The sequence below is a fragment of the Salmo trutta genome, chromosome 3 (genome assembly GCF_901001165.1).
Source record: "Salmo trutta chromosome 3, fSalTru1.1, whole genome shotgun sequence".
NCBI classification, from domain to species: Eukaryota; Metazoa; Chordata; class Actinopteri; order Salmoniformes; family Salmonidae; genus Salmo; species Salmo trutta.
Window position 1 is genome coordinate 30,958,543 of NC_042959.1, and position 12,192 is coordinate 30,970,734.

The 12,192-nt window shown below is 44.6% G+C and overlaps 1 protein-coding gene across 8 annotated transcripts in view; it reads right to left on the reverse strand.

Annotated features, from left to right (window-relative positions):
• Positions 1-12,192, reverse strand: part of dlg3 (discs, large homolog 3 (Drosophila)) — a 130,094-nt gene that overhangs the window by 73,592 nt on the left and 44,310 nt on the right. For 2 of the 8 annotated variants that reach the window (XM_029730300.1, XM_029730282.1), the window contains exon 1: positions 6,368-7,149. The exons of 2 other annotated variants lie outside the window; for them this stretch is intronic. In XM_029730300.1, coding sequence (XP_029586160.1) covers positions 6,368-6,757 — 390 coding nt within the window. In that variant the 5' untranslated portion in view covers positions 6,758-7,149. Of the gene's footprint in view, positions 1-487; positions 609-6,367; positions 7,152-12,192 lie in introns of those variants that run through there. 4 more of the 8 variants (XM_029730323.1, XM_029730332.1, XM_029730292.1 and 1 more) reach the window with 4 other exon arrangements.

Genomic DNA, 12,192 nt, shown 5'->3' on the forward strand with positions numbered 1-12,192 from the left:
CCATCATCAACCAATGAAAGGCCTCTTCCTCCTCCCTTGTCTTCCTGACAGAACAAGGGAATGATGGTCCCATCGTTGAATCAGGAGTACAGCCCTGCACAGCACATTCCCGTTTCTAGGCCAGCCGCTACCTTGATCAGCAAAACCCCCTAAATAAAACAAAGCAGGCAAGCAAACAAACAGCCCTCCCCTCCCCTCTTTCCTCTCCTCCCTGGCTGGCTGGGAGAGGCAGAGGGTTGAGCCCAGGCAGGACTCTGACAAACAGCATTCGGATCACATGGCCTGGCCTCACCATACATGGCAGAAATCAGGCAAGCCAGTTTACACACATCATGTACATGCTGTACAAACAGCCCACGCCAATACACATTTCATTCAATTCTGCAGTATAAGTTTTTATAAACATATACTGCAGATTTGGTTGCATCTGAGAAGCATATTTGTATTATATGTTGAGTAGAATACTTATATTTAGAGTAAGCCTAACCTTGAAACGAAGCAGGTCCACCTCTCTGTGAATGAAGTACTGCAAGTCCATGGGGGCTGCAGCAGCTTTTACAGGAGGTGTGGGAGGTGAGGTTAGGCTCCAGGCCAGTCCCGGGTCATTGTTAGACCAACACACCTGACTGTTCAAGCTCTACTACTTTTCTAATAGCTGTCAAACGATCCCCGTCACTCTGACGTCCACGTTTGTGCCGGCCTCTTCTCAACCACAGAATCCTTGCCCCCTCTAATGGTGTAGAAAAAGTTTACTTTTCTAAAAGTGCACATAAATATTGCAGCACACCTTGTCCCCTCTGTTTCACTGCATTTGCAGTGATTCACCGTGCTGCTCTCCTCCCTTGAATCTTTATGAGTCCGGTACATTTTGTTTTAGGCAAAGGTCTGTTTGAGATGTCTATATGTGTGTGTGTGTGTGTGTGTGTGTGTGTGTGTGTGTGTGTGTGTGTGTGTGTGTGTGTGTGTGTGTGTGTGATGGTGTAAAAGAGATCCAAAGAGACAGAGAGGGGAGACATATAGATAGATATTAATACAGATTGGACAGGTAGTATTCACAAGTCCTTGTCCAATGACAATTGATACTGCAAGTGAGCATCAGTGTGCAGCCAGCCACTGACAGGCATGAATACAATATAGAAATTACTTACAGGGGAGAAAGTCTCATGGCCGTTAACTAGACTAGCAGATTGTCATAGCTAATAAGATTATGGAGTAACTGTGTTGCACTGGACCACGTCAGCTAGCTGGACGACTCTCCTCCCACGGGGCAGGGCACTGCTGGCTAGCCTGGTATGGAGGTTATACAATACCAAAGTTTGTGGACCGAGTAGGATCCCACAATTGGCTCCAGTATCTATTTCATGCCTCCTACATATCTGGATCCATGCTGTGTCCCTCCTGAATACACTGTACTGGATATTAGGGTCAAATGTATCCATTTTGTTTACCTAAATACAGCTTTATGTCCACATGGCAGCAAAGACAAACAGACTGGCCTACTCTTCTATGTTTTATCACACCAAAATGCTCAAGGCTGAGATCCCACGAGTCTCATGTACTGTATAAAGTAGCACAATGTTGCAATTGCAAAAGCTACGATTAACACAAAAATGTGTAGGAATTCAGAGTATCAAACCAAAGTATCAAAGTATCAAACCAAGCACAGAACATCCCACACTGTCTGACACCAAACTGATTGTGGACATCCAGTTCTGTAACCCCTGAGCATCCGTCCAGCACTCAGCCCCAGTTATTAGTCAGAAACAGGCACACAACCTCCCCCCTTTTCTACAGACACACACTGCATTTAGAATGACATCATTCTCTGAATGCCAAGCTGTCTGGCCTTCAAGAGTCACCAGAGATAATGGGGTGGATGGAGTGGGGGGAGGTTTGGCCCCCCTGGGATCCACCCCAACCCCATCTTTGTCTGGGGCGGCCTGTGATCAACACTCTAAAAAGGACAGGCAGCACCCCACCAATCAACTCCACTACACTCACTGACAGACAGGCCTCACCACCAGGAACCTAACCTCTCCTGTTTCGTACCTCTCTCTGTACCACTCCAGATGTACTGTTAGAAAGCTATGCATTATGACTAGCTGTACATGTCCCAGGGTTGACATCTCAGGCCAGACAAACAGCGAAAACCAACCAACTCCCCCCCCCCATGCTCCCTTCATCTCCCTTCCATCCATCCTATCCCATCCTCTTCTCTCAGAAACCCCAGTGACAGCACGATACGCTGGATATCTGCTGACATATGTGATATAGATGGGACATACAGTATCTTCCCCATCAGAGAGAGGAATATTAGCCAATGAGAACGCTGACATGTAACGTTACATCCAATATATATGCAAATAGGCTCATCCACATTGATAAGACACTTAAAAGACAACCATGAATGAATAATCTGTAAAAAAATGGCCAGGGTGTATGGATGGACCTCAGAATACATGTCATGAAAAGGTCATACATCTTGTCCTTACTGCATGACACTGTAATGCCCCAGTCCCAGTGTAGTGTAGCCATAGCCTATCATGCCAACATCCCCTCGTCCTTGCTCCCCATTTTGAGATCAGCTCAGAGATAAATCCCTCTTGATCTGATGAGAATATTCCTGCGTTCAGATGGAGGCTGTCTAAATCACAACAGGGGTCTGAGCTCAAGACATCTGGGTAAAAAGCCTTTGTAAGTCCTCTCCTGTAATACTCCTTGGGCTGGGCCCCTGTTAGAGGCCTGGAAAATCACATCAAAATGGACAAAGTCTCATCATCACATTGACGCAAAAACGCACAAATAAAATGTATGTATTTGCTGTATGCACAGAGATTCCACATACTGTACTAACCTTGAAGAAATGTGGTATGATGCAAACACACCAGATATGTGGATATAACTATCAAAGAAAAACTTGGACTAAAAGCCTATCTGTTAATAACTGTTTATTTACTATTCAACTATTGTAGAAACATCTGGTGGTTGGATCGTCGAGAATGGAGACATTGGAGAGCGTGCTAAAGTTTCAGTGAGCAGGAATAACAATTGTGACCACCCAGCGAGAGAGGGGCCAAGAGACATTTCTGATCCAAACCTGAAGGCTCTCGACTGGAAACCACCTATGGGAGTGTTCATGATGTAAGCCCACACTCAACGCTCATGCATTAGTGATCCTGTACGTCCACAGAGCACCAATCATCTGGTAAACAATAGACCTACGACGGAGCATGGGGGACTGGGAAGGCATTTTGGAAAATGTTTAATATCTCGCTCATAATAAATAAAGTAAAATCCAATTAATATTTCAAGCTAATCATAGGCACAGAGCTGGAGAGCACACACAGACAGATTGGAGCCTGAGGGGGGAGGGAGAGCTCTGAGTGAAGAAGCCTCCCATTAGGCCAGGGTCTCCTCATCTCTCAAATGGAAATTCAACTGCTCATGTTTAAAGGAAATGCTCCTTTTAATCCCAACTGGCTTCATGTACATCCATCCATCCATAATTAACTTAACCAACCCCCTGACAATAGCCATTGACTGTAATCTTGCTTTCAAGGAGATATGGTGGGGAAGGAGGAGAACAAAGACGTGTGGTTAAATGGAAGGTAACATACTACACTTTGGTTAGTTTGGAACAATTTCTTAGCCATTTTAGGAACTTTTTATGGAACACTTCTGGCTATCAAAATCTTTTGAAAAAACCCAGATATGAAAATATGTTAACCAACTGTAATCATGTATTATTTTGAGAGATTATGTCGGATGACTACTAATAACAGTTTCAGTATCCCAAAAATCTTCCAAAAGATGCATGTATCAGAAAGATTAGTGTGGTTGTGTGACTGTGTATAATATGAGCATTACACATGTCTATGCCTGCCCTGGCGTCTTGTGAGTGCTGCGAATGGTGGTGGGGGAGGGGGGAAATTCCCACCCATGGATGTGCAGTGGGGACTGAAGGGAACAGAGATGCTCCAACGTCCATCCAAGGCTGTGCTTTGCCCACAGCAAGCAGGGGTGGATGGTGCTATGTTGATGCTGTACTAGAGACAGAGGGTTAAAACCTGACCCTGTAGAGGGCCTTTTAGGAGGCTGAGGGACAGATGCTTGTCCACAGAGCCATGGGGCTCCCTCTCTCTCTCTCTGAGCATCCCCTCTCAGCACCACCAACTGCCTCCTCTTACATAATCCCCTCCCCCTCTCCAGGCCGGCTGTCTTTATTGGTTTAGTGCTCTCTTTTTCTACATTAGCATTTTCACCTCTCTTTCCTGTCATCACTAATTCTTTCTCTGTATGTCCGGTGCTGTTGTGCCGGTTACATTGCAGATTATCACTGTTTGGATTTGTATGCTGTATTTTACACACGTTGAAACGTCTCTCTGTACACCCAGACTTTCTCCTAATAAAGGCCAGTGATAATGTGTAAATGCAGTATATTAGGCATAAAACCATCCCAAAGATCCTCTGACAGGATGACAGAAGAGGAGCAGGACCAATCATTTTAGCTCCATTGATTTCATCTATCAAAGGCTGTGGCTAAGTTGTGATGATGCATGCTCCAAATAACCCACCCCCTTCGCATGAATTGACAAGCCACTACATAAATGAATGAGCGGCTGAAAAACATTTCACAGGAGATATTGGCTCCAATTCATTTGCAATCTAGACATTACATTTACGCTGGGAATAAGCAGTTGGCAGGAGGATATTTGTACTGATGGTAAATAAATAATCGACACGAAAATGCTTACGTAATCAAAACTGCCGTGAGGTTTTAAATGTGAGAAATGAAATCTGCCTGATTGGCTTGGGCACAGCTGACGGTGGATATGGACCGGTTAGAATATACAATAGATTATTATTACAGCACAATGTCAAGGAAGCAAATCGTAGGCTACTCGATTATGCTTCCTTTACTAATGAAACCTCTTCCTCCCTGGTTCATGTAGGAAGGCTAGCTAGTAATATCAGTTAGGTTGCTGTTCATCTGTGCTCTTGTGCTCAGTAGAATTTCTCCAACATTGCCAGTGAGATTTCAGCCTCCATTTTACCCCCACGCTGTCTCTCTCTCCTGCCGTTTTATGCTCTCTGCTCAAATAAATTCACACACATTCACAGTAGCTTCGAACACCGTGTATATTATGGGACTAAACAGACACTAACACACACACACACACACACACACACACACACACACACACACACACACACACACACACACACACACACACACACACACACACACACACACACACACACACACACACACACACAGGCCCTTCCCCCACCCCCAGCTCACTCTCGTGCGTGCGCACACGCACCCTGCCTAATTACAGATTGTGTTCCTAGCTTTAGTCTAAAGAGAAATGTCAAGACTGAGACAATAGAGGCCCCGAGACTATAAAGGAAATGGTAAACGGAGAATATAAAACATGTGCTGGTTTAAATGGTCCTAGTTACAGTATCATATCTGCCCAGTAGGATGGACACTTCTTCCTTTTCATCAGTCAGCTTGGTCCAACCCCTCCATCTCACCCAACCCTCCATTGCAGAGCAATGTACATCTTTTAAGGAATAACCAGACACATACAGAAATAAGCCATCTAATGGAGTCTGTCTTTCTCCTCATTCTCCCCCTCCTCTCCTCCTCATCTCCTCTCTCTCTCTCTCTCTCTCTCTACAGGAAATCTGCCAGATGAGAGACAACCCTTTCAGTAGTTCATCTGTGAGAAACATGCTTCATATATGTCAGGCAAAATGTATTTTTGTTAAGGGCCGATGGAGGAGAAACATGTGTCTGCATTGCAGCGTAATGAGCCGGCTTTAGTATAATTTAGCCTTAAATGAATATTGCTCGATCGCCGCTACACTCTCTGTGGCTGTTGAATGAAAACGAATGCAGGGCTGGTTTAGTCTGTGATGTTAACATAGGCCTTTGATGAAAAGCAATAAATAAGCAATACTCATTCCCATCTGATCTTAAGGCAACATTCATCTTCAACATTCTTATGTTGAAGTGAATATAGAACACTAGGCCTGCTCTGCATGGTAGACAAATGAATACGAAACAGCTCACTACTCCCTAAATGAATGAATGAGTATGAACAGATGAACAGATAATCTGTATTAGAGCTGGGATGAAGCAGTGCATATGATAGAGCTCAGGTTGCTCTCTACCACACCACAGCACAACAGGCTTCACCAAGACAGATAAGCACCTCTAAAAAGGTGTGCACATGTCTGTTTCAACCCAACAACCTCACATCAAATCCCATTCACCCACTGCCCCTCTGCCTAATCCCTACGCCCCCAGAGGCGTGGGATAGAAGGCCATAAGGCCGGCTAAGGAGGTTGAGGTAGTTACCTGGTCGTACCACTCCCGGTTGGAACAGGTGCATTCCGGCCACCAACCTGCTTGACCACCGGCGGTGTTGCCATTCACCTTGGGGCCGCCCTTGGATTGGAGCTTGGGGTTTGGGCCTCCGGGACCCCCGGAAGACATCATCTTGCCCTTACTTCTCCCCAGAGTGCCCCCTCCTCCTCCCATGCCTCCTCCTCCTCCTCCTCCTCCTCCTCCACCCGAGGCTGGAGGCTGGGGTAAGGTCTGCCCGCCCCCGGGCCCGTACCCGGCCGGGTATCCATAGGGCTCGGTCTGCCATTCTTGGTACTGAGGGGCGTCCATCCTGCGCAGGGCGGCCATGCGGGTCACCTCGTAACATTCTGGGCACTTGCAGCAGTGGTGGTGTTTGTGCATGCTGGCTGTGCTGGCGCTGTGCTGCGCTGAGCGGCGTGGTGTGGCACTTTCTCTCTGCTGCCTCCTCAGATCACACGCAGCACGCTGCGATCGGCTCACAGAGCGCTAATACTGACGCAAATAACACTAATCACAGCAATTCGACTGATTTTCCTTTTTCTCCAAATCCTGTTACTTTCCTCTCTTCCCCTCAGATGCAAAAAAAAAGCGCAAGGGGGGGGGGGAGTAGCAACAGGAAAACCCAAAAATTCAAAATGAGTATGTAGTCTTCCTTCCTCTTGACGTAGAAGATCAAAGAAAATAATACTGAAAATATTGTATATGATCACACAATCAGAGACCAGCCCCGATGGTAGAATTTTCCTCTCGCCTCTCTTGTTTCACAGTGATATGTATATAAATTCATAGATATATATATTAATTTGTTTATATATATTATATATATTTACACACACACAAATACATATAAAAATATGAATATAAACAGACTAGCACAAATACACAGATATATACAGAGATATATGTATATATATATATATAAATATCTATATGCGTGTATACAAATATATATATAAACAATATGTATATATAGAAATTATATCCTCAGATGAAATCTTCCTCTGGATTTCTCTTCCCTTTTTCCAAACCCGTTTTCTTCCTCCTGTTTTACCTCGTGTTGAGAAGCAGTGTTTTCTTTCTGTTTCTCTCTCTCTTTTCTCAGCCTGCAGAGAGGAGCTGAGCACTGGATTGCCTCTCAGCCTGCCTGCCCTAGATGTGGATTATACAGAGGGATGCGAGCAAGCGAGAGGGAGATGGAGCGAAAGAGAGAGAGAAAGCACGAGAGAGAGAGAGAGAGAGGGGGAGATACGTAGCAGCATCCCTCCAGCACCTCAACCCTGACAGCCACAGCCAATCAACTGGCAGCACTGCCATCAGCAGCAGCAGCACCAACAGGACTGAGCGCTTCACTGGCTGCTCTTAAAGGGGCCACGCCACCTAAACCACACCGTTCACTGCCTAGAGAGGAAAGACACTGCCTCACACATGCAATGACTGTAACCTAGTCACATTTGTCCATCTCCTCCATATGACTGGGCTGTGTTTGGAAGTAAAAGACAGGAAAGATCATAACCACATTCTCCGTATGTTCATTCCAACCCTCAGTGGTGATCCTCTGCTATTCGAATCCATGTTTTTCCTCGTTCCAATGCAGCCAAAATCTAACAGGCAACCTCCAATTTACAGCCCTGTTCCTGGGACTGGTCCCTAGGTGTCTATGGTCATCTCTGGTTCAATGATGGGAGCTTTGTTGTATTGGGCCATTGATTGACACCCTCAGGGCTAATGTCAAGTTTAGCTCTGAACATCTAGACATAATGTAATAATGAAACGGGTGTTGTTGCGACTCACATTCACATGACAATCCTATTGCATTTGGTATATTTAAATATTTATAGGGGTGATTAAACTCAAAGGTATCACCATTATTAGGCTTTGTCTTGTAATAAAGGATGCCTACAAATCACCATACTAAAGATCCCTCTCTAGCTCTTCTGCCGATACCAATGTATTACATTTTCAGCAGGCCTTGAACAGCATTGAATAACATCATTCTGAAAACCTAGATGAAACATAGTATGATGACCAGAGCCCTGTACTGACAGGTAGTGACTAGTGCAGTACATCTAAGAACCATCACCTCACTGAAGAACCATGGGGGAAATATCTCACATGTTCACAATGATGACATCAACACATGTGTACGCAACAAACACGATTACACGCTTGGGCTTTCGAGTGGGCGGAGAAAGAGTGAGAGAGAGCGAGTGAGTGAGAATGTCGAAGAGAGACAGGAAGAGAGAGTATGGGTGGATATGTATTTTTTTATGTGTGTGGTTATGATTTTTAATTAGAGATAAATTCATAAGCTTGCACAAAGCAGTTAAGTGTTGATCAGAGCTCCATCGAACAGACACTGAAGCTGAAGGTCTGTCTTTTGGATAACTGGTGTGTGTGTGTGTGTATGTGTGTGTCTGTGTTACAGTGTCGGCATTAAAGCCCTGCATCTGTGCATTATTAATGAAATGTGGTGGGGAGATGGAACTGGGTGTGTCTGTCTGTGGGGGAAGATAGTAGCTATATTTACATGAGTGTCTGCTGTGAGAGAGGGAGACACTATCTATGAAGAGAGTACATTCGAGGGTACACAAAGAACATCTAAGAGTACGCATCTTGGTGTGTGTCTGGGGACATAAAACAGAGTATGCATTTATATCAATGTGTATGTGTGTGTGTGTGTGTGTATCTGAGTGATGCTTACAGTCAGTACACACTATGCCTCTGCAGCCCTACCAGGAGGCACAAACAGCAGGCTCAGCCACTTAATTACACGCAACAGTAACTCACTTCATTATCATGATATTCTATTCCTGTAACTTATGGAGATTCTGCAAACGGAGCAGAAAGAAGGGGGAACTTTAACATTTTTTTACAGAGCGAGGGGCCACTGAGAACTCCCATCTCGGATACAAAGACGCAGTCAAAGCCAATCACAGCTTCAAGGCGGTGCTTGAAGGCGGTGGCTTGAAAAGACGTTGCAAGCAAATCCATCATGGCACACATGACCGAGCACATGTTGCAACCATCCTCCCTCTGCCTCTCCGTCTCTCTTACCTATCGTCTGCATCATATTTACCGTCCAGCGTTATGCAGCGAGGGGGTTTGCAGTATAAAAGGAAACATATGACAGAGGGAATGAAAATGGATGGATACAGTACAGGCAGGAGAGATGAATGGAGAGCCGGAAAGAAACAGACTGCCTATACTGTATGAACACAGATATGTTATGAGATGTGTTTGTGTGTGTGTGTGTGTACAGTGCATTCGGAAAATATTCAGACAATTGACTTTTTATACATTTTGTTACGTTACAGCCTTCTTCTAAAATAGATACAATTCTTGTTTTCACCTCATTCATCTACACACAATACCCTATAATGACAGGTTTTTAGACATTTTTGCACATTTAATTACAAAAAAAAAGTATTCAGACCCTTTGCTATGAGACTCTAAAGTGAGCTCAGGTGCATGCTGTTTCCATTGATCATCCTTGAGATGTTTCTACAACTTGATTGGAGTGCAACTGTGGTAAATTCAATTGATTGGACATGATTTGGAAAGGCACACAGCTGTCTATATAAGGTCCCACAGTTGACAGTGCATGTCAGAGCAAAAACCAAGCCATGAAGTCGAAGGAATTGTCCGTAGAGCTCCGATACCGGATTGTGTCGAGGCACAGATCTGGGTAAGGGTACCAAAAAATGTCTGCAGTAACGAAGGTCGCCAAGAACACAGTGGACTCCATCATTCTTAAATGGAAGAGCAATCGGGGGAGAAGGGCCTTGGTCAGGGAGGTGACCAAGAACCCAAAGGTCACTCTGACAGAGCTCCTCTGTGAAGATGGGAGAACCTTCCAGAAGGACAACCATCACTGCAGCAATCCACCAATCAGGCCTTTATGGTAGAGTGGCCAGACAGAAGCCACTCCTCAGTAAAAGGCACATGACAGCCCGCTCGGAGTTTGCCAAAAAGCACCTAAAGACTCTGACCATGAGAAACAAGATTCTCTGGTCTGATGAAACCAAGATTGAACTCTTTGGCTTGAATGCCAAGTGTCACGTCTTGAGGAAACCATCCCTACGGTGAAGCGTGGTGGCAGCATCATGCAGTGGGGATGTTTTTCAGCAGCAGGGACTGGGAGACTAGTCAGGATCGAGGGAAAGATGAACGGAGCAAAGTACAGAGAGATCCTTGATGAAAACCTGCTCCAGAGCGCTCAGGACCTCAGACTAGGGCAAAGGTTCACCTTCCAACAGGACAACTACCCTAAGCACACAGCCAAGAAAACGCAGGAGTGGCTTCAGGACAAGTCTCTGAATGTCCTTGAGTGGCCCAGCCAGAGCCCAGACTTGAACCCAATCGAATATCTCTGGAGAGACCTGAAAATATCTGTGCAGCAACGCTCCCCATCCAACCTGACAGAGCTTGAGATGATCTGCAGAGAAGAATGGGAGAAACTTCCCAAATACAGGTGTGCCAAGCTTGTAGCGTCATACCCAAGACGACTCGAGGCTTTAATCGCTGCCAAAGGTGCTTCAACAAAGTACTGAGTAAAGGGTCTGAATACTTATGTAAATGTGATGTTTCCATATTTTTTTTTATAAATTAGCAAAAATGTATAAAAACCTGTTTTTGCTTTGTCATCATGGGGTATTGTGTGTAAATTGATGAGGGGGAAAAAACTATTTCATCCATTTCAGAATAAGGCTGTAACATAACAAAATGTGGAAAAAGTCAAGGGGTCTGAATACTTTCCGAATGCAGTGTATGTGTGAGTGTGCGAGTGCATGTGGGCGTTTCTAGTACCTCTGGGGAAAAGAATCCTATTCCTTCACAAATGATGTAATATGAAATCTAAAATGTTTTGCTAGGTCTCCTAAGTCAGAACCAATCAATGACCAGTAGTAGTCTCTGTATAACCAGGACAGGGAAATGGAATGAGAGAGAGAGAGGGAAAGGAAGAAAGAAGGGAACGGAGATACACGAGGTTACCAATGGCAAGTCAGACCAAGAAATGGTCTCCAACACGGCATAGTGTGTACTATATTAGCTTATAAAGTAGAATGGATGCATGTTCTTTAAAGAACATTCTTACTGATGCATTGGATATAAAGTAATTTCAATAAAATGCTTTACTCGTCATTAAGGCTTGAGAATAGTGTGTATAGCAGTATACTATACTAATAGTGGCAGCATTTGGGTCCATATCCTAGTGCAGTCCTACTCACACAGTGAGGGCTCAGAAGCATCTGGGAACAGATGCTTGCTCTGAGACTAATTTCCAAAAGCGAAATGTGTTCACTGTCAACTGACAAGACGTTGCTCGGGGTTCTCCTTAGTTTATAAGAGTTAAGTAGGACATCTACAAAACACTTACACAGAGGGGCGTTTCAACTGAGATGGAACATCTGTAAAGATTATTTTGTAATTGTTTTATTCTGAGAGGTACAGGTAACTGCCAAAATAATGGAAACACTTGATTAAATGAGGGATACAAAGTATATTGAGTTAATTAAGCAATTCAAATCCCATCAATCTTAGGGTCATGTATAATGCTGCCATTATTTTGGCTACCATGGCTATGCTTCCATATGACAATGTCATTTGGGTGTTAAGCATGTCCCAGTTTAGGTCACCTAGCAGCACGAGCTCTGAAGATAGATGGGGTGCAATCAATTCACATATGGTGTCCAGGGCACAGCTGGGGGCAGAGGGTGGTCTATAGGAAGCGGCAACGGTGAGGGACTTGTTTCTGGAAAGGTGGATTTTTAAAAGTAGAAGCTCACATTGTTTGGGTACAGACCTGGAGAGTAAGC